The following is a 21,568-nucleotide window of genomic DNA, read 5'->3' as shown; positions in this document are numbered from 1 at the left end:
CGGGACCACCAGGAATTGAAAAAGTGAACAAACAGAATTCGAAATTGTTCAGCTTCGTTCCTGGTATCCCATTACCTCCCATGGGGGCACAAGAGGAGCCTCTTGCCCGGTGAAACCGGTAAGAAGCAGACCCCATGTTTAGCGTAGAAAGGGTTACAAGCCAGATAGATACATATATAAGATCTTGTTGTTTTTTCCCATTCGATTTCGGATCAATCCCTCTCTTTTCCTTCTGACAAATTCTACACTCACAAACAATCGAAGTATTTAGGACAGCGACAACAGGTAAATATAATCCTACAAGATGTCGCACGTTGAAGCCGGAAAACTTCAAGACCACAATTCGGAGGAATATGTCCCTCATCATCGACAGTCAGCTTCTGCTAAAGATCAGCTAGCTGTCTGGCATGCAAACAGGGGTGACAAGTCGTTCTTACGGGCTATGATCCCGTCAATCAGAGGCACTCCACCAGGAGAAATGCCCACTACCAAGAACCCAATCAAACTTATCAGGATGGTGTCACCATTTGCCTGGTTAATGTTCTTTTCTGGATGGCTCGCGTGGACCATGTAAGTCTCTGCAGACACTCTTAGAAATATCTATTGCTGATTACGATTCGCTCCCCTCGATCCTTCTTTTCTTGTAACAGCGATGGGTGAGAAATTCTTCCTGCCTCACGTTCAGTCGTAGCATACTGACCGCAATTGCGTATGTAGATATGACTTCTTCTGTGTATCATTGACTCTTGATTCACTCGCGGAACAATTTGAAGTAAAACCAGCAAAAATCACTACAGCCATCACCTTGACCTTGCTTTTCCGATCTCTCGGTGCCGTCATCTTCGGTATCCTCTCAGATCGATACGGTAGAAAATGGCCTTTAGTCGCTTGTATGTTGCTCATCATGTGCTTTGAGCTTGGATCAGGATTCGTCAACACGTACCAGCAGTTCTTGGCCGTGAGAAGGTATGTTCTGCCAAACCTTTCTTCCTGCTCCAATTTGCTGATACTTAAGAATTTTTAGTTGTTTCGGAATTGTGATGGGAGATAAGTCTTTTCCTTCTCTTTCTGACCTTCAGGAAAGCTAACATAACAATTTCTTTACGTGTCTGGGGTGCTGCATCTCAAACGTGAGTCAAAACCCCTAATAGTTTCAGTACAGATCGTGAAGCTGATGAGTTGCCCTCAGAGCTCTGGAGAACGTCCCGGCCGAAGCTCGTGGTCTCCTTTCTGGTATGATGCAACAAGGTTACGCAGGTGAGCATGCTTCTGAGATGAAAGTCTATCTGCTAAAATGTTCTGGGCATCATAGTTGGATATTTATTGGCTGCTGTCATCAATCTCACGATCGTCCAATACTCAAAGCCCCATTGGCGTACAATCTACTTCTTTGGAGCTGGTTTCTCTTTCCTCGCTGCATGTGTACGAGCATGCCTTCCCGAGTCAAGACAATTCCTCATTGCAAGGGAGGAAGCCAAAGCTAGAGGATTGACTGCTAAGGAAACAACCAGAAACTTCCTTGGCGAGTTGGGTGCTATGTTCCGAACTAATTGTAAGTGCTACTCATCGTCGATTGTATTGGAGCTGAACGCCAATACGCCAATTAGGGTTACGATGGATTTGGGCTGTTTGCCTCATGACATTCTTTGTAGGTCTTTTTCCTGCAATGCGTTGCACCACAGAGCTGACTCTCTGATCGATGACCTAGAACTTCTTTTCGTAAGTTTGAGGTTGCGAGTTCGCTTAAACCCACCTCACTTCGCTGACATCTGATCCTCTCATCAAGTCACGGAAGTCAAGATTTGTAAGTGTATCGGCGTTTCTTTTTAGAAATTTCCAGCTGACAGGGCTTTACAGATACCCAACCTACCTCAAGACTACCAAGCACCTTTCTGCCAAGCTTGCTTCTAAAGCAACCATTATCGCTAAGTGAGTTCAGCCTGTTTGTTGCCTATGTCTCCCTCTGGGTACGTACTCATCTTTGGACAGCTGTGGGGCTGTAACCGGCGGAACTATTGCTGGATACGGCAGTCAATATGTAGGACGACGATTTGCCATCCTCCTATGTTGCTTCTGGACTGCAGGTAAGTTTTTACTTATCGCGTGATCGATTCGAACTAACATTTCTCATCAGCTTTCTTGCCACTATGGATCTTACCCACGTCCTTTGGAGGATTGGCCGCTGGAGGTTTCTTTGTACAAGCTGGTGTTCAGTCAGTCAAATGTCTTTCGCCCATGTAGACCAGATATTGACGCTTATTTCCTTCGCAGAGGTGCATGGGGAGTCGTTCCCATCTACTTGGGAGAAGTCAGTGAGTAAATTTTACGTTGCTACTTGCATATAATCACCGTGCTGAACTGTGAAAAAAGGTCCTCCTGCTTTCAGAGCTTTGTTTGCTGGTCTTTCATACCAAGTACGTATTCTCGTCTATGACGTTCATCTCAGAACTAATTTCAATCTTATCACGATTAGCTTGGTAACATGGCAAGGTATGTCGAAATTCCCGCCATGCATTTACAAGGATTCTGCTAATTTGGTTTCAACGTGCAGTTCCGGAGCTGCTCAAATCGAAGCCGACGCAGGTGCGCATCTCAAACTTGCAGGAACCGCTATTCCAGACTACGCCGCCATCACCGGTATCCTTCTCGGTGCAGTAATCGCTTGGGGTATCTTATGTATATTCTTTGGACCTGAAGCCGATGGAGCCCACTTCGAACAGGCTAAAGTTGCTTTCCAAAGAGGTGGTGGTCAAATCGATCCTACCGAATTGTTCGATCATGATAAACCCGCTCACAACCATATCGAGAAGGCTCAACCTGAACATGCTGAGCTCAGATAAAGCAAAAAATCACTAGATGACCGTGCTATCGGAATGGAGTAGTGTATATGTTATAGGGGCCATAACGAACGTCTGGGAAAAGGGAGACTTTCATATAGTGATTATAATCATTTTTACTGTATTCATGGTGGGGAGTAATGTGGAAGTATTTCATAGGACTCAGATAGTAATGGGAGGTTGGGTGACTTCTAGAGAGTATCAAGCGGCTTTGTAATTTGAGGGTAGATCCGCACGCATGCAATGTAGAAGATGCTGAATACATGTCGAATGTTTGTCTGTTCAAGCATAGTATCTTCCTGATGCCATCTCACCCACATATTGGCAGAATCGCGACAACACATGTATGCATACAACAACGTTTAATTTTATACGATACAATTTCAGTCGTCCCTCATACATGCTATTCCGCTTGTGATTTCCTTCTTCCCCTTGGAGCTTTTCCCGCAGTACCTCTAACGCTTTTTCCTGCTGTTGCTTTCCTGCTTATACCTTTCCCACCTGTTGTTTTCCTTGCCGGTGCTTTTCCTGCTGTTGTGCTCTGTTTTCCTGAGACCGAAGCGGAAACCGAAGCTGAAGCAGAGGCGGTTGATTTAGAAGCTGTTCTAGGTCTTTTCGATGCTGGAGGTGGATTATCAACAGGTTCAGGATTATCATCTGAATCTTCATCAATCGAAATTGGATTATTGTTTGATCCGAAACTTATTCCATTGCCCATGCTAATACTTTTTTGCGATCTAGTTGACATTCTTCTGCTCTGATTCTTCGACAGAGGTATACCACTTTCATCATCTGATGAATCTTCATTCTCATCGACATTTCCAGTTTCGTGTTCATTCAAATCATGTTCATCTGTACCGTTATACAATTGAGTTGATATTTGTTTGACATAATTGGGTTCTTTAAAACCATCACCCAAATCACGCTCGGATGCATAATCTTCCCATGGCAACGAGGGCTCTTCTTCTATCTGTTCTGTCCACGAATCAGCAATTCCAGGGATGACATCACGAGTGATCTTAGGATTGAATAATGACATGGATATAGATGATGTATCTTTGATGGGTGTACTAGTGAGGTATAAATCTTGATGTTGAGGTGGACGAGGCGGTGGATTCATCTGTTCGAACAACTCCCATTTCCGATCGTCTAATGGCAGTGCGGAATCGAGCGATTCTTCGGTAACGTCTGGTCCGAGTAGACCGATATTGCGTCGAACAGGGCTTAAATGTGGAAGAGCGCGAGCGAGGTGAGAAGAAGAAGTCACAATAGCTTGGACGGATGTAGAAGTGATTTCACCGAGTAGTGCAGTCTGACATGCTATTCTTGATTGCAGTGGAGTACCTGTTTGTCAGCGGAGTGACAAACGAATTTCACTCACAGTCAATTATATATGCTAGCATGTCCGACATGGCCTGAGCTAATTCAGGTGACAGGGCGTTGTGACATGACTGCACGCTATTTAGCTGCGTTCCGTCAGGAATCGTTTCCACTCACAAGCATCACCTTGAAATATGAAACTGCTAAATTAGGGAAATTGGGCTTTGGCATAGTCGGCGATGTTGACTCCGTCGTCATTATTCCCAGTGTGAATTTCAGCAAGATTGTAACTACCTGCATTAAGATACCAGGTCGAGGCGGGGATAGATCCTGATGTAAGACCAAATCACTGTCCGACATTTGGCGGTCGATTGATTGAAGTGCTACTGCCAAGAGATCCAGAAGTTTATGCCTTGAAGCGAGGACCGAGTTGTCCGATTGTGATTGTGTTGAATGATTATATGTACTATCAAGTATACGTAGGACCTGTTCGATCGGTTTTATACATCCTTCGAGATGGTGTTGAGTTTCAGCTCCAATGGCTCGACTTAGTAAGCTGGACAGTTTATCCATTCCCGCGATGAGGATCTGAACACAAATCAGTGAAAGGCATATAGGATAAACTCACTTCTTGCGTCACGACACTATCCATGCCTCGGAACGCTTCACAAAGAAGATCAGTGTCATCTGCAGTTGCAGCTCGATCAAGAGTCGCATGTACTTGTCGATTTAGGATGTATCTTGCATCGGCAATATCTTCACCATTGGCAATACGGAGCGCAAGGCCCTTGAAATCGGAGCGCATTTCGAGGACGATTCTTGTCCACTTCCAAGCACTCAGTCTAGCGGTGTTGTCGAAAGTCGAGAGCCGAGATTTGGATGCAGGCGTAGATGCATCTTTTTGGTACGTCAGCGCAGGACATGAATGAAGAGGCAATACTCACTTGGAGGCTTTTCCGACATGATTAACTTTAATGTATCCTCCATTCCAGCCTCTAAGCCATAGGCCGAGGATGGCTTACTCCACTCTGTTGACAAGAACGCATCTTTCAGCACGTTGAGATTTCTAAATGCCGCAGTCTTGAATTCGGCTGTCATTGCCAGACACCGTAACATGGATGAAATTGTAGAAGTGGTTGAGTCCGGCAATAGATTGCTCTTTCCTAGTACCACAAGGAGCGGTAAATGTCGGATAAAATTCTGAACGCTTGTACCGCAAAAGACGGCCTGGCGGTATGCCAAAACAACGAGTGAGTCGATTGAATTCGTAGGTGGGAGCGAATCAACTAATGGAGGCGAGACAAGTAGCTGAGAAGAGATATTGATAATATTCGTGACCGCCTGTGTTTGTTTGCTGGATAACCGTTTGCGATGGGCCAAAGCACTCCCTGACACATGCTTCCAGATTGGATAAACAAGTCGTTCGAGTACTGTGAGAGTAGACAAGCACCTGTTGACAATCAAGCCGAGGAGGAAATGGATTATTATTACACCTGAACGTTTCCCGAATGTTTCGATCAAGGCAGCAGGCGAAGAACTCTCGAGCCACGAGATGATGACCGGTTCCAAACTATCTTTCGATTCTCGTTTCACAGCTATGATATGAGAATTTATTGTGCGTACGATTGATTCGTGTGATACATGAGCCGATGGATGTTGTAAAACCCCTATGATACTTGTCCACCATGCTGACGACCAATTGACCAAAGTCCCGTGTCTGACGAAAAGTTTTGATGCTAGGTTGATCGCGGCTTCTTCCTTTGCTCCGGATAATACTTGTTGGAAAGAAGGCAATGATTCATGGAAGTCTAACTTGCCAGGTATATTTGCCAACGGCGGCTGAATAAGGCATTAGCCCGCCCTTGTAGACAGCAAGGTTTGCCTCATGACTTACTCTGAACATCTCTGAATGTATGTGTGTCACTTCATCAACCTCATCCTCATTCAATCTACCTTTCATCACAAGATAATCTAATAGCTCCAAAGTTCTAGGATGTTCTCTACCACGAGTTTGTAAGGCGTGATACCTGTCCAGTAATTTATCGCCTAGCCTTGACCATCCATCCATTGCAGTCCAAACATCCGCATCTCTTCTGACAGTATCAATAATGACATCTAAAATTTCTTGATCGTCAGAATCGTGCAATGCACGAATGATGAAATCCGCTATAGTCGCGTATCCTCGACACGTCCTGAAAACTTGCAATACCCTTGAAAACGTTGAGGCGTTCATCGCAGATCTTTCATTGTCGCCTGTAAGGAACGCTCCCGCTCCAGGAGCTAGCCAAAACCTAGCTTGCACATAGAGATATCGAGACATTTTGTGCGAGCAAGGAATTTGATAATCAATGCTATTCCGCAAGGAATCACTATTTTTATAGCGTTCTGAATTTCAGTATGGTATATTCAGATCGTAACTCACTATATCCAAATAATTCGGGAATATATTCGATCACTTCCTCTCTAAATTGATCCATCAACATGGTTTCCTCCGCTTCATCTCTCATCTTCAATTCAGTGTCATCTCCGCAAAGTGCTATCCTCCTTTGATGTACGAGGTCTTTGGCCACCACGAAAATTGGCATCGCTCTCAGCAGGGGAAGATGATGAGATGATGATTGACCATGTGCACAGCCTCGGGCGGTCTGACCTTTAGCTATAAGGGTTTCAAGATACCTTCCATAGGAAAACATCCCTTGTCGAGTGATTTCTCCAATGGTAATACCGATAGCCTGAACGTTTTCCTCCTTACGTGCCGCAGCAGACGTGTCAAGCCATTTGTACAACAGAGGAAAGAGATCTACGACATTGGGGTTGGACTGCTTAGCTTGACGCTCTTCCTGTTGTTCGTGCCAGTGCTTGAGTATGGTATAGACAGCATAAGGTCGATGACTGCCAAGCTGGAACAATCCCATCGCCCAATTGAGGAGAATGAAAATTTTATCTTCCAGTCGAGTCATGTCAGGCGAAGCCGAAGTAGCGGAAGAGTTACCGTCAAAGAAGGATCGGGTGAGTTCGAGCATGTTTGTATCTTCACAGATAGAATCGAGTTTCTGAGGTAACACTTGTCATCAACCGGTCTTCGGCCTCAAGCATGAGGCTTCACTTACCTGAATATCCGCCATCTGCTGCCGCCTAGGACTGGAAGACCTCTCATCGACAGTCATCTTGAACCACATCGCCTCGTTTCGATCCGTAATTCCTGTCAGCCCCTTACTTGTACTTGGAAGGATAGTCAACAATAGGCTTGAATGCAGTTTCCATGTGATCGGACTGAATAGAACTTCTGGATTGGCCTTGGACAATGACTGTGCGTCGAATGAGCTTTATCAAAAGATTCACATCGGATCTCACGTACCTGTATGATCGACACGAGCATAGCTTCAACTTTGCTTAACGACGGAGCAGCAGGAGAAATTCGAATCTGCCAACGACAAGTCAGTCTTTGGGGTCCAAAGCCTTTGTGATGCTGCAAGGTCGAGCTCACTTCATTGACCTTGTCACAAGCCGCTTTGATACAATGTCGAGCGTTACAAATATGCTTGAGCATATCGCCTAGGTACTCTCCTATCAATTGAGAGACGAATCCTAACTGAGCAAGGTTCGCATGGCCTAGAAAATCTGCCATCCATCCGCTGAGTGAACGAGTAGAGAGAAGTTGCCGTTGATGCAGCTCCCGCATCAATCGCGTGCTATCGTTGCGTCTCCCAAGGTAAGAAATTACTATTAATTTACTGAATCTGACTCACCTATAATCCCACTTAGCCAACCATCTTACCCTCATTTTCTCATCACTCAGCACTCCCGTTGGAGCTTTTAGCGATGGGACCCCAGGTTTGACGTTCGTCTTGCTGCTATTTGGCAGGGTTAATTGACTAAGCTGTATTCTGATCCAAGAAATGAACGTATTCGTGAATTCTTGAGTATACCAATCATTACTTGAAACAGGTAAAGTCGGGTTAGCGACTATTGTTGTTGTTGAGGAAGGAGTGGCTGCCTGTGCAGGAGAAGGTGCTTGTACAGGGACTGGAGTGGATATACTTGACGATTGAGGTTGAGTTCTACCTCTATGAGCTGAAATTTCGTTTGAACCTAAGACTCTTATGAACCATAATGCTCTATCGATGGGTATAGGATCCGATGATACTTTAGCACTTCCACTAGGAGTGCGATTGTGGCCTGAGGAAGGTACGATAGAAGGTGAAAACATTGAATCGAGTAACTCAAGCCCCTTGAAACCGTGTGGTACAGGTGTTCGCATTAGTTTGTGTAGAGGCACATTGGGATTGGCTAAATCGGTAAGAAATTGAATTCTTTTAGTATCATTGTACGTTACTCGAACGGGGATACGAAAGGCTCGTTCTCTAATCAGATGTGTCAGCTGGCGTAATCGAGGTGTGTGATATTTGAGCAGTATGGACTCACCCGACTTTAGGCATCATATCCTGTCTTTTCTGTATCAAGTCTTTCCCCAATTGCTGAAGCAGGTTTAACCCGCCTGAAGTTAGGTGATTATGTATTGGGCCATGCATGGAGAAAACCTCTGCCTATAAATTCATGATATATCAGCATTCTCAAAGTAGAATTCCGTACAATTCATGTGCACTAATCCCAAGTATAAAACTTCAAAGAAGGGTATACATTGACAAGAGTAGGGAAATGTGAATAGAAGCAGACTCACTCCAACGGCAATGAAGTTCTTTCCTGTGAACCCATTCTTGACGTTCTCCTCCGTTAACACATCTTCAGGCTGATCGAAACCAGGCCTCGAAGGATAAAAGTCCGGATACCCTATGAATTAAAGATAGGTCAATTTACTCATCTGTTCTGGATATATATTTCTCTCTCTTAGACGTACCTAGATCGACTCTTGAGCTCAACACAGTCCTCCATTCCGGCGGATGAAATTCTTCTATTTCGACATCATCTAGCAATGCTTTCGAAGCTTGGACATGCGGTCTTGAAGTCAAGCTTGGTCTTTGGGCTTTCTGATTTGACGTTGTTTTAGATGAAGTTGAAGCGTAAGGATTGATTCCTGGAGGATATCGATTGCTGGTTGGCATTGCTCATGCAATTTGAGCCTCTATATCATGTATCGTCACAGAGGAGAAGCCATGGATCGGACGTTCTGGTATCTAGATGATGATGATAGTCTGCGAGAGAGAGAAAGAAGTGAAGAGAGGTGCAACCTCCACTCAAATCACCGAGTAGTGGACAAAATGCAAGTTGGACGATCATCCCGAAACGTTGCGCTTAATCGGTATACTTATTCTGACATCTCACATATATAGCAAGCAATCTCATTCATCTGGAAGAACCATCTATACATACAGCGCTAAAGTACTTGACCGCCTGAGCCTGAAAGAAATCAAAGTTCAAAATGCCTATTCCCTTCCCCACGTCATCAGTAAATACACAACACTCTCATTCACCCGCTTCAACCTCATCCTCATTACCTTCATACCCTTCTTCACTGGATTCAGAATCGGACGCATCATCAGACACAGACACGGAAGCAGAGATAGAAGCTTTGATTCAAGAAGAATGGGAAGAGTCATTGAGACAATTAGAGTTAGTGGTTAGTATAGTCGTATTGCCGACTATAGGTAAATGGTACGGTAGAATGTGGTCATATTGGGGTGAGTAGCGTACTACGTGAACGTGCAGTAGATCAGCTGGCAAAAGAACCTGTCTGATCGTCCAGCTGATGCCTGATGTGACTATAGCTTGGGCAAGGTATCAACGTCTCGGCGTACTTGGAAGAGCGTTTTTCGGTTTGAGTGTGTGAAACAGATCGGTGGAATGAAACGGTTCAGATTGGACATGGACAAGATCGGCTTCGTGAAGCAGTCATCATCATCATCATCATCATCGTGCATTTGCGAGGTGTACATCACAGGCGTTCGATGTCAAGCTAATGAGGAAGGAAACGACATATATATGTATATAGTACTTATGCGATATCAATCTAATCACATCATGTTTAAATTCATCATATCGTAAAATGTATTTAATCACCTTCTATACTTTACTCGTTCGACCAAATTTCTTAGAGTTCCCTTTTCAGGTCTAAAACGTCTTTTATTCATTTCATTGATGACTTGATACGCTTCATCCCATTTCTTCATGGCTACCAATGGATTCAAAACTAAGAAATAAGAATCACTATTTGGTGAAATACCTTCTTTCAAAGATTTATTCCAAACTTCTAATATGTTATCACCATTTGATTTTGAATACTGTTTTAAACACATGTTCCAACCTATTCTATTTAATTTATGACCTGCTCTTTCCATTCTTGAGATAGTCTCGAATCCATCTCTTTCCCATCCTCCTTTGAAATAACCTGATATTAATCCTGTCCAAGTGACTTCATTCGTTTTCATACCCTTTCTTATCATAAGTCTCAATAATTCTTCCGCGTAAGATAACGATTTCGATGATCCACTTTTAGCTAAATCTGCAATTAACATTGAGCACATTCTTTCATTTGGTGATATTCCTTGACTTGACATATCCTCCAAAACCTTTTTAGCTAATTCAACTTTACCACCTCGAAGTAGTCCTTGAACTAGTGTAGTATATGTGACTACATCGGGTTTCAGTTTTAGCTTTTCAGCTAAAGTGAATAATGATGACATTGATGGTAGATCAGCTTGACGTGCATGATGTCTCAGGATCGTGTTGATGGTAATCAGGTTGATTGGAATTGTGGATAATGGCGAAGCTGCTTGACCGAAAAGATCAAGCGCGATTGCGGGACCATCAGGGATGAGAAGACAGGCCGAGATCATTTGATTGAGAGCCTGGACGGGTGGGAAAGGCGCTGAGGGGGCTGGGAGTCGTAATATGATGAAGTCAGCTTCGAGTGTCGCAACGCTATCATCGAACTCCAGCTTCTAGTTCAAACAGAGAGATACAGTCACTCACATAACCTCTCTTCCTCGAGATAAATCGCTTTCGTCTTCTCATCTTTAACTAGTTGATTCCAAGCTTCCTTCAATCCCCCTAAATCGCCTAATCTGCCTAAACCTTCTAGGTAAATCATGTACATCTTCAAATCTTTTTCACCCATTTCATTCCATATGCTCTTCAAGTTGTCCAATGCGTTATCCGATTTTGACGAGACGATATCTTCATGATCAAGAGATATGACCTCGTGTCCTGCTTTTAAAGCTGTAGGATCTGGTTTTACTCGAAGAGCTAGTAAGGTCTGCGAGGTGACTCTCGAGTATGGTCGAGCACAAAATGACAAAACCTCATTGAATTGTTTATCGAAAGATTGAGAAGCTGAAGATGATCGCTTGAAGATCCTGAGAAAAACGGATAAAGTATTATCCTGTTCTTTCGAGTCATTCGAAGATTTCTTGATAGTTAATTGTGATTTGTATTCTTCCCATAAAGATGTTATACCTTGATAATCATTCTTTCTGCGAAGATTTTGGATTTGAGTTTCGATATCTCCAATCTCCCTTTTCTGAGATTTGAATAAGATTCTCATCATAATCAGATAAGTCTCCACCTCCTCTTCTTTAATGATCTCCTTCAAATAGACTTCGACACTTTGTATTGATGGTCCATTGAAAGTAAACCTTAATTTCTTTTCTATGTTCAACTTGGTTCTTAATACTATCCAAGCAGAAGTTAATTCTTTACTGAGTAGTGGTTGAGTGTGTTTATTTTGTTTCTCTATTGCAGATTGTAGTATATTCAGATAATTCGTTAAATTTGGCGTGTATTGGGTATTGGTACATTGACGAAATAGATATCCAGCATAAGACTTTTCTATCGAATGAACCTTTTCTTTTGGAGATTCAAGAAATATGGATCGGGTCCAGCAGTGGTTCAATATAGTTATCAATTGCCTTGTCGCCTCTTCTGACAAATTGCATGATTCAGCTTTGTTTGAAAGTGTAAGTGATATTTCTTCCAAGTAAGGATCAAGTAATGGTCGAAGTTCTCTTCGGTATATCAATGGATATATCGCCGATATGGCCTTTTTAATATCGTCAAGTAGAATGGCGGAAGATGATGAGTCGACGATGGTTTCAAATTCGGTTTTGAGTAATTGATCAGTTATTGAAGGCTGTGATCGTGACTATTGAGGACATTTCCAATTAGCTACAATGTCCTGGAAGGGAAAATCATAAAGGGAAGAGGTAATCACCGAAGAGCTAGAAGGAGGCACAGGTACCCATCTTTCTTTCGAGGAGAATTCCGAACAAGTCTTTCTTGTTCTCTGAGTGTTCTGAATTCTGGTAGTGTAAGTTCGAAGCTGAAGAGCATGAAGACATCTTGAGCAGAGTGGAGGTTTCGTTTCTGCTCTTAGTGAAGGTAAGGCAAGTCGAGCTATCTGTCGAGTCCGAGCTAAGGGAGTTTGCATCTCCCTTCTATATCACCTCAAGTCCTCGGCTACTATCCGCTTTGTCGTGGTCGCTGGTTGCACCGCAGGCGAGGTTAATGCAGGTGAGGTGTGAATAGGAGTTCAACGTCGTACCGGACCTTCGAGATATCAATTTAAAAGTGCTAAATACTCTATATGTTGAGATTTCAATTTGATTCCGTTCCTTCGTTATTCCAGTTCGAGGTGATCATCCACCGTTCTTAGATCAGTCGTGTCAACTCTGAACATTCTTGACTCTCTTCTCCATCACAATTTGTCTGCCAAGTCAGCGTGTCCATCCAAGATGCCTCCTCCACCAACAGGAGTGCGACCCTCTGCTTCTAAACCAATGGCCAAACCTACCAAAATGCGATATTTCAAGGGAAAAGCGCCTGATGCACCTCCTTCAGACTCTGATTCCGACGAAGAAGAAGAAGATCAGAAGCAACAGATCAAGAAAAGGCATGAAGCAACTAAGCTTGACAAAAATATAGTCGCGGGCGGAGCTGGGAGGGTGATCTTGCCAGGGGGAGGAGGAATGAAAGTCGAATTAGGTGGTGTAAAGGTCGGTTCTACAAATGGAAAGATATTGAATGGAGGTGTTAAAGGTGAGTCTCGATCACATACAATGATGCTATGGGGTACATAAATCACTATTAGTATCATGAAGGCCTAGCTTCGATTGTAATTATCAATTCTATCTCTGATTGATTTTGTTTGATAGAGGAATCGTCGGAAGAAGAATCTTCTGAAGAAGAGGATGAAGAGATTAAACCTCCTAAACAGGGTGAAGAAGAGGTAGGTTTATCACATGATGGTATCTTGAAAGCAAGACAAACAAAGCTGACGATATGCTTCATGATGGTCAGTCGAGCGAGTACGAAACTGATTCAGAAGAAGAAGAATCTGAACCAGAACCACCTAAACCAGTTTTCAGACCTGTATTCAAGCCTAAAAACGCAAGGAACACAACAGCTGAAAAAGCGGCTTTGGAAGCTGAAGAATTAGCCAAAAGGGAAGAAGAAACGAGGGAAGAAAAGAAATTGGCTAGCAAGGAGCTGGCAGGTGAAACTATCAGACGGGAACTTGCTGAGCGTGAGTACTACTGTTCCATCTCTTAAGGCGATGAGACGTAGGAGTGAAAGTGATTGGGCATATCAGAAACCCTCCTGGGTTTCCTACTTCAATTGTATCCGCTTAAAACGATTGGGACAAGATGTTGATCGAGCTAATTTGCGTATTCAACCCCCCTTAGGTGAAGCGCAAACTGTCGAACAAACGGTAGATGATACCGATAACCTTGATCCAACAGGTGAATTCGATGCATGGCGAGCAAGAGAATTAGCGCGTCTATTGAGAGATAAACAAGCTCAAGCTGAGCGGGACGAAGAACAAGCTGAGATTAAAAGAAGGAGAGCGATGCCTGAAGAACAACGAATGGCTGAAGACATGGAATTCGCGAATAAGACTAGAGAGAAAGATAAAGCGCAGATGGGTTTCCTACAGAAATACTATCACAAAGGTGCTTTCCATCAAGTGAGTAAATTATCTCTCTTTTAAACTTGAGGTCAGATGGAGAGCATGTTCCCTCGAGGTACTACAACTATTAGCGTGGTAGAGAACCCTTTTTCCATACTGATTTGAACGTGAATGAAATAGGACGACGATATCTTACATCGAGATTATACAGGCGCGACAGAATCTTCAGTTGATATGTCAATGTTACCTAAAGTGATGCAAGTAAGAGATTTCGGAAAAGCTTCAAGATCCAAATATACCCATTTGGCAGATCAAGATACTTCAGCGGGAGGTTGGGGCACTGCAGCAAAATCAGGTCCTGGCGGTGTGGGCACAACTCAAAATGGTTGTTGGAATTGTAAGCTAATCTATACTCATCGTTTCTTTTGGGGGTTTTGGCTGGAGGATGAATGATATACTGATGTGATGCCACGCAAACTAGGTGGTGGTCCACATCTACGTAAAGGTCAGTTGACCAACACATCCATGACATCTGGAAAATGAGAAATTGCTGACAAGTGGATATTGTACAGATTGCCCAAATAACAACATCAACGATCCATCTGTACTCTCTGGACAAACGTCTACGGCGGGAGGTGGATTTGGGACAAGTGCAAACACAGCTGAACTAGGCTCAGGAAGTAAATGGGGTCAAAACAGCTCAGGCGGATATAACGACAGGGATCGTGACAGTTCCAAAGGGTACAGAGAAGAAGGTAGAGAAAGAAGATTTCAAGATGAAAGAAGGAGGGATAAAGATAGGTATGAAGGTAAAGAGAGAGACGCAAACCACGGAAGCGATAGGGATAGGAATAGAGACAGGGATAGAGATAGGGATGATAGGAGGAGAGAAAGAAGTTATTCACCGTCAAGTAGGAAGAGAGATGAGCGAAATCATCGACATAGAGATGATCGTGATCGAGAGCGTGATCGTGACCAAGAAAGACAGAGAGACAAAGATCGATATAGAGATAGGGAAAGGGATGGGGATCGAGAGAGAAGGAGGTATGATTAACGAATTTGGAAATGTTTTAACGGTTTAAACAAAGTTCTTCATATCTTGTAAGATTAATCAAGGTGTATTATTATATATGCATTGTTCTCTATTATGAAAGAATGACTTAGATCTTCTGATCCATGACATAGGGCATATTCGCTCTCTACATTATGTTTTAGATCGACCTTAAATCCTTCCTGGTATACCTAATATTGTATTTTGTGATTATGCCTTGTTCTTCTTAGCCTGAGCCTCATTATATATTTTATCATTCAGACCAGCTCGATTTCGTGCAATCTATTTTGATGACGTCAGGCTGTACTCCTAAATGTGCCAAATAAGAAGGATCAGCTGAACTTACCTCGATAGCATAGAATTGCACCCTGGTGACTAGTACTGAGTTCTCCTCAGAATACAACTCGTCCGACCTTCTTCTGATCAGTGTACCGAAATTGTAATCTGTCACTCTCTTCTCGTACTATGATATTCGATTAGTGTTATCAGCTTCAACCCGGATTCTGCCTAAAGGAAACCAGTTTGTGAACAGGGGGGTGAACTGACAGGCATAATGAATTTCCTCCATCTGTCTTTTCCTTGAACTGATTTCATAGATTCTTCATTCAATTCTCTCAAGTTATCTTCGAATTTCAATTCGGGGAATATGTCCAGCATGTTCTCGTACAGTTCTTCGTCGATACTATCCGGCCCCGGCATAGGTCAGCTTTTCCATGAATCCGTGTTTCCCATTTTCACGAGGTCATCTCGAATCATGATAATGATGTAATACGAAAACAGTAACGCACGGAGTGAACTTGATCTTACTTGGTGGAATACCAGTAATCAGTTTTTCGTATGCCTGTGGGTGCAGATCGAAACGATCAGCGTCCTTTCACATTCCTAAGACACGATTACCATTTTTCCAAGTAATAGCTTTTGACTTACCTCTAAATGTTCTACTGTCTTTACAGCGAACTGCATTTCGATTTCCGGGTTGTTACCGGCTGTTTCAGCGTCAAAGTCCATGATTGATTGATTTTTCCTAATCTATGAGGTTTAAAAGTGTTATGGACGTTACAGCTATCGTACTTGAGCACAGCGGTCTCTTTGTCTGGCTTTATTGTTGTTGGATATGTATCAACTTATACCATGAAAAAGAGTTGAAAAGGTGATTTTTTCTTTGGAATAAACCAGCAACAACCAGCGTCATCTCACTTTACTTTGGATTTTCAACTTTTTTTAGCTGAAATCACCATATGGTCATCACGTGGCAGGTGCAGTATTATCTCATTGTTCATTTTGTGTCATTTTATCCCATATTGAGATGTGGAGACCCCTCACAACAACATCATGCCATGTTGATGAAGATGAAGGTGAAAGTAAAGTGGTAATCATTCTTCCACTTATCAGCCCAACGATCCTGACAGCAACGATACGAGTACAGCTACCGAATACGAGTACGACCGATCAAATCAAAGGACTGAGATAAAATAGCCGGCGTGTCTTCCATGTCTGCTGTGATAGCGATGATCAGACACATGACAACTTCAAAATGGCGATGATATCAGATGTTGAGTGAGTTTGACCGCTTCCAATCGTTATCACGAAACAGGAGGCTTTTAATGCTGAAATGCTGTGACAGTTACATCTTGCAAGCCATTCGGCTCTCATCACTGAGAACCACTGATGATCCTTTATCTCCCCGTGTAATTTCGTTAGATCCTTCGTTCGCTTTGAATCCGTATATAAACGCAAGCGGATTATCAGATATAGATCGTTGGCCGGAAATCAAACGTGCACTTGATTCCCCTCCACCTGAACCATCATATCTCTCCTCACAGAATGGTTTACCTAATAAACCTAATCGAACAAGGACGGGAGGAGGGTTGAACTACACGCAAACTATCATGGGTCCAGGTAAATCAGGCGGGGCAGGTATGAGAGTTTCAGGAAGAACTTCACAACCAGGTGAAAATAGACGTAATATGAATCCTACAGCATCTGCATCATCATCATCATCAACAAAAGTAAATTATAAAGACCAAAGATCAAACTCAACTTCCTTCGTACACAACGTACCTCTATCACCTGGTCGATCACAAGGTCCATTCGGTCAGGAAAGAACACCAACAACAAATAGTAATATGAAAACTCCAATAATGGAAGATAATGGATTTTTCTCACCTTCAGGTAGACCAAGAGCTGATTCAGCACCTGCACCGATATTATTGGGAATACCGCCTGGTGGAATTGCAAGTTCTATATTAGCTGGAACTAGTATGTTAAATTCTGGAAGAGGTTTAGGTGTTACTTCCAATGTAGGAGTATTAGAACAAGCTCTCAGTACAAGTGAAGCCTCAAATGAAGAATTAGAAGGATCAGCAGCTCACATCGCTTCTAACGTTGGTTTAGGGGTAGGAATGGAAGCTGAGCAAAGTTCTTTGGGCCAAGGCGGTGCTTCAGAATTAGCAGTAACGGGAATCACAACTGGTGGAGTCGAAAGAATGGTAGGTGTTTTAGTGGATGAAGGAAGTGATGTGGATGAAGAAGAAGCGGCTGAAGCTGAAGGCGGAAGAGGAAGGAGAGATCAATTACCACCAGACTCAAATACCTTACCGTCGGATTCAAGGAGAGTATCAATAGATACGATGGAAGGAGACAAATTAGATTTTACACCTGTGCCAATTTACCAATCAACTTCGGCATCGATGACTAAATCATCCGCGTTAACAGCTGCATTGAATAAACATGTTCCTCATCTAGTGTCAACCTCTTCGTCCTCGTCGCCTCCACCAATGGAAGGTCACTTACCGAATCCATTCGCTTCCCTATATGCAACAGTTGCAGCACCACCCGCAGTACCTTCTCTCTCCCTTGAAATGTACTTCCCCCATTCGAGCAAACCAACAGATCCGATAGTAGCGAAAGTACGGAAAGACGCCACGGTTGAAGAAGTCACCGGATTTGGACTGTATAAATATTGGGAAGATGGTAGATTACCTCTATTGAGTGAAGAGGAAAATGAGGTTAGGTGGAGTGCTGTAGGTTGGGGTTTGAGAATCGTGGAAGATGATGGTGAAGTGGATGAAGATTTCCCTCGTAAGCAACACCTCTTCAAACTGAGTCCTTATCGCTTGAGACACCAAATCTGCTGTGGTCTCGAGAACACTAGCGCTAATATCTGTTTCAATTCCATCATAGCGCTCGACAGGGAAAGTCAAATATCCAAATTCTCATATGGTCAATTTGCCATTGTAGAGGCCACTGATGCGCAGAGTAGGTTTCTTGTCAAGTCAAATCCAGTGTTTCCAATGCTGATCGTAGCTGTTGAATGTTAGTTCGCCAAAACGCTTCTAAAGCTCCTTCGATTCAACGACGACCTTCTCGTATATTGGCTGCGCCTAGACCTTCGAGACCAGGTACTCAACCTCCATCTCGAGGAACGACTCTGACGGTACCACCTACAAGTCAAGCGAATAGTGGCGCATCCTCCTTCTCTTCAAATGAGCAAACTCCCCTTGGTTCCTTAGCTGGACCCGGACTAACCACAGCTGCTATGGCTATGAAAGGTAGTCTTGGATTAAGTTCAACAGGTAGTGATATCGTCAGATTGAAAATCAGAGTCACAGCTAGTGCCGATGTTCATTTCACAACTACTATCAACGTGTAGGTTTTCCATGCTGCCGTACAATATCCATTATAGGGTGAGACATTAGAACTCTTGCTGACTTCGCATTACGTTCATAGACCGTCCGATATGTATATTGCCGATTTAACAGAAGTACTTTGTAAAAAGAAAAGGCTGCAGATGCCAGCTACAGATTGGGTGTTATGTCTGGCAGATTTGACATTGGCAATTCCGTTAGATAGGACTGTAGCCAGTCTTGAAGGAAGGACGGATTTAGCTTTGGTGAAAAGACAATGGGCTACAGAACACGGATTGAGGATTGATGATAGGCGTGGAGGAGATCCAAGCGGTAAGCTAATGATCATTTCTCCATGATCCTTGAAAGAGTGACTGATTGGAAAATGTTGGGCGTATATTAGCTTCAATTTTCAAAAGACAATCCGAACCTGCACCAATGCAAAGATATGGTCCGGGTTTGGCTGACTTTAGTCAAACTTATAAGGTGAGTCATCAGGAATCTCATTGAAGACAATGCTTGATAATCTTGCTAATCCTGAATCACGGTGGTTGATAGAAATATACGGTACAAAGGAAGATTGCTATTGGTCGACATGAGAGAGTATTGGCAATCGATGGTGACTACATCCATGTGAGTGTGATTAGTATATTCAGTCTCAAAGTGTGACTGTCCGCACAGTCTCTGAACCTCGATATCCATACAACATGTACATCGGAGTATATCGTACTAACTTAGCATTGCTCCCCATAGATAATGCCATCTGAATCACGAGCATTCTTTGATTCTATGAAAACCACTTCATTCCATATCACGCTGGTGGCATCATGTAAATTGACTGGTAGAGCAGGTGGATTCAAGATTAACGTATGGAGAGATGGTGCGCAAAAGAGATACGAATTTGAAGCTGAAAATCAGAGACAAGCCAGTGAGTCTTTTTTTTCTTCGGGGTTACATCAATTGTTGTGGACTGTAAAGTCATACTGTAGATCATGCGAAAAGCTGACAAGTCATTTCGTAGCTGATATAGTATCCACCATCAGACAATTGTGAGTTACCAGAATTCGTGACCTACATTTCTCGATGAAACATCGCTGATGAGGTATATCATGATAGGATGAAATCGTATTCAAGTGATAGGAACTCGGTATTACCTCCTCCAAGACCATCGTCAAGGAGATGATCAGGTCTCGTGCGGCGATATCATCCCCAATCTAAGAAGCATATGTATAAGTGGACTCAATAAAAAAAGTGGTTATTACGATCTAAAATATACACGTGAATTACCTTGTTGTTGTACATGCCTATGATGATGTAAATTTCAGAGTGTCAAGTGATGCATACAAGTTTACAGGCGAAGGGTATCAGCTCGATGGTAAGAGTCTTAGTCATCATTCGGAGATCAAATGTCGATTGATATAGTGTTACTGCTAGATCAATTAAGCCTGATGACAAAACGAGTCAGCTAATGTGAAGAAGAAGAAGAGGAAGAAGATGATTGATACTTACAGACATTTTCATTTCGATCTTGCCGCAAGGTTTATAATTCTCCACTATGAAATCTTCGACTTTGAAACCATCTATATCACCGATATCTTGTTTTGATCTATTGAATTTCAAAGAAGGGAAATCTCTAGGTTCTCTCTGTAGTTGAGTTTGAAGAGGTTCTACGTGATCTTTATAGACATGTGCATCACCCATTTGAAGTATGAATTCATGTGGTTCAGTATCTGTCATGAGCGCTATCATGTGTGTCAAGAGTGAATAAGATGCGATGTTGAATGGGATCCCAAGACCCAAATCACACGATCGTTGGTACATCAAACAAGATAATTTCGGTTTCTCTTGACTGCCTTCGGAAGTATCACTGGGTAAGGTCACGAAGAATTGACAGAACATGTGACACGGTGGGAGCGCCATGAGGGATAAATCTACGGGTAGGGGATGGGATGGGGGCGAGGTTTTAGGGGTTGGGAAGGGGGCAAGGTTGAGTCAGCGTTGCGAGTGGTTGAGAGATGACCCTCCGTCCTTTCCCGCCCGCCCACCCCTCTTGAGGCCACGGAGCAGCTCACCTTTGGGGTTCCAAGCACTCAAGATGATTCTTCTATCTGTTGGATTATTTTTAATTTTCCAAATACATTCTTGTAATTGATCTACTCCTTTCCCTTTATAATCTTGATCGGCATCTGTATAAGTCGCACCGAAATGTCTCCATTGAAAGCCGTACACGGGCCCCAGATCGCCTTTTCTCCTGTGACCCAAACCGACTTTCTCTAAGAATTCTTTGGATCCATTTCCATCCCAGATATTGACACCTTGATCACTGAGTAAATTCGCATCTGTTGATCCTTTTATGAACCATAACAGCTCTGCTATCACACCTCTCAAAAAGACTCTTTTCGTCGTGAGTAGAGGTAATATATTGTTACTCAAAGAAAATCGAAGTGAAGGCGGTGCGAATAATGCTATTGTTCCTGTTCCAGTTCGGTCAGGTCGACTTTGACCCGTACTGATTATACGTGAGATCAAATCCAGGTATTGATATTCCTCTTAAAACATTAAAGTCATATCAAATAAAGCAAAGCAAAGCAAAGAAAAGCAACGAAAAGCACAAACAACAGTCAGCCACTTGACTTTACTCAATTCATATACAATCCAAATGATCACGCTTAAACGATGCGTATAACGTCCATGTCCAAAGACATACGACCAAAATATCACCACTCACCATGATCAGGATTAGAACGTTCTTTGCCGTTAGAGCCGTTGGTAGTAGCGTTGGTCATATTGTCGGTGGTTACAGATACCTCGAATGCAGATTGCGTTGAAAGAGTATATCCAGGATGTACGGCAGATTGCAGATTGATACGAT

At 43.0% G+C, this 21,568-nt stretch overlaps 8 protein-coding genes across 8 annotated transcripts; 4 read left to right on the top strand and 4 right to left on the bottom strand.

Moving 5' to 3' along the window:
* Positions 1–304: 304 nt before the first annotated feature.
* Positions 305–2,840, top strand: IL334_001625 (uncharacterized protein; the record flags this gene model as incomplete). Its single annotated transcript, XM_062933380.1, has 15 exons — positions 305–570; positions 718–966; positions 1,080–1,130; positions 1,190–1,257; positions 1,313–1,552; positions 1,608–1,648; positions 1,709–1,719; positions 1,787–1,804; positions 1,858–1,929; positions 1,990–2,084; positions 2,135–2,213; positions 2,272–2,312; positions 2,371–2,414; positions 2,474–2,490; positions 2,552–2,840. 15 exons carry the CDS (start codon positions 305–307, stop codon positions 2,838–2,840), a joined length of 1,581 nt encoding a protein of 526 aa, XP_062789431.1.
* A 400-nt stretch (positions 2,841–3,240) lies between these two features.
* IL334_001624 (uncharacterized protein) lies at positions 3,241–9,220 on the bottom strand (the record flags this gene model as incomplete). The annotated part of the gene is made up of 14 exons (XM_062933379.1): positions 3,241–4,157; positions 4,219–4,288; positions 4,335–4,643; positions 4,786–5,054; positions 5,102–5,996; positions 6,052–6,452; positions 6,580–7,210; positions 7,268–7,465; positions 7,516–7,581; positions 7,645–7,849; positions 7,907–8,521; positions 8,583–8,704; positions 8,839–8,948; positions 9,016–9,220. 14 exons carry the CDS (start codon positions 9,218–9,220, stop codon positions 3,241–3,243), a joined length of 5,013 nt encoding a protein of 1,670 aa, XP_062789430.1.
* A 317-nt stretch (positions 9,221–9,537) lies between these two features.
* On the top strand, positions 9,538–9,945 carry IL334_001623 (uncharacterized protein; the record flags this gene model as incomplete). The annotated part of the gene is made up of 2 exons (XM_062933378.1): positions 9,538–9,796; positions 9,884–9,945. The coding sequence occupies 2 exons, from the start codon at positions 9,538–9,540 to the stop codon at positions 9,943–9,945; spliced, it is 321 nt and encodes a 106-aa protein (XP_062789429.1).
* Positions 9,946–10,171: 226 nt separating this feature from the next.
* On the bottom strand, positions 10,172–12,540 carry IL334_001622 (uncharacterized protein; the record flags this gene model as incomplete). The annotated part of the gene is made up of 3 exons (XM_062933377.1): positions 10,172–10,992; positions 11,088–12,255; positions 12,325–12,540. The coding sequence occupies 3 exons, from the start codon at positions 12,538–12,540 to the stop codon at positions 10,172–10,174; spliced, it is 2,205 nt and encodes a 734-aa protein (XP_062789428.1).
* Positions 12,541–12,844: 304 nt separating this feature from the next.
* IL334_001621 (uncharacterized protein) lies at positions 12,845–15,073 on the top strand (the record flags this gene model as incomplete). The annotated part of the gene is made up of 7 exons (XM_062933376.1): positions 12,845–13,148; positions 13,265–13,338; positions 13,410–13,635; positions 13,796–14,076; positions 14,200–14,416; positions 14,501–14,524; positions 14,592–15,073. 7 exons carry the CDS (start codon positions 12,845–12,847, stop codon positions 15,071–15,073), a joined length of 1,608 nt encoding a protein of 535 aa, XP_062789427.1.
* Positions 15,074–15,280: 207 nt separating this feature from the next.
* On the bottom strand, positions 15,281–16,078 carry IL334_001620 (uncharacterized protein; the record flags this gene model as incomplete). Its single annotated transcript, XM_062933375.1, has 5 exons — positions 15,281–15,352; positions 15,417–15,533; positions 15,617–15,752; positions 15,859–15,911; positions 15,998–16,078. The coding sequence occupies 5 exons, from the start codon at positions 16,076–16,078 to the stop codon at positions 15,281–15,283; spliced, it is 459 nt and encodes a 152-aa protein (XP_062789426.1).
* Positions 16,079–16,604: 526 nt separating this feature from the next.
* Positions 16,605–19,879, top strand: IL334_001619 (uncharacterized protein; the record flags this gene model as incomplete). The annotated part of the gene is made up of 10 exons (XM_062933374.1): positions 16,605–16,627; positions 16,695–18,151; positions 18,254–18,328; positions 18,391–18,718; positions 18,800–19,029; positions 19,100–19,182; positions 19,255–19,329; positions 19,450–19,624; positions 19,718–19,745; positions 19,813–19,879. The coding sequence occupies 10 exons, from the start codon at positions 16,605–16,607 to the stop codon at positions 19,877–19,879; spliced, it is 2,541 nt and encodes an 846-aa protein (XP_062789425.1).
* Positions 19,880–20,135: 256 nt separating this feature from the next.
* On the bottom strand, positions 20,136–21,482 carry IL334_001618 (thymidylate synthase; the record flags this gene model as incomplete). The annotated part of the gene is made up of 4 exons (XM_062933373.1): positions 20,136–20,141; positions 20,206–20,627; positions 20,769–21,245; positions 21,425–21,482. The coding sequence occupies 4 exons, from the start codon at positions 21,480–21,482 to the stop codon at positions 20,136–20,138; spliced, it is 963 nt and encodes a 320-aa protein (XP_062789424.1).
* Between the last annotated feature and the right edge of the window lie 86 nt (positions 21,483–21,568).

The sequence above is a fragment of the Kwoniella shivajii genome, chromosome 2, assembly GCF_035658355.1.
Source record: "Kwoniella shivajii chromosome 2, complete sequence".
In the NCBI taxonomy this organism is placed as follows: domain Eukaryota; kingdom Fungi; phylum Basidiomycota; class Tremellomycetes; order Tremellales; family Cryptococcaceae; genus Kwoniella; species Kwoniella shivajii.
The sequence above is the reverse complement of the archived record's forward strand: the minus strand, read 5'-3'. Positions and strand labels throughout refer to the sequence as shown.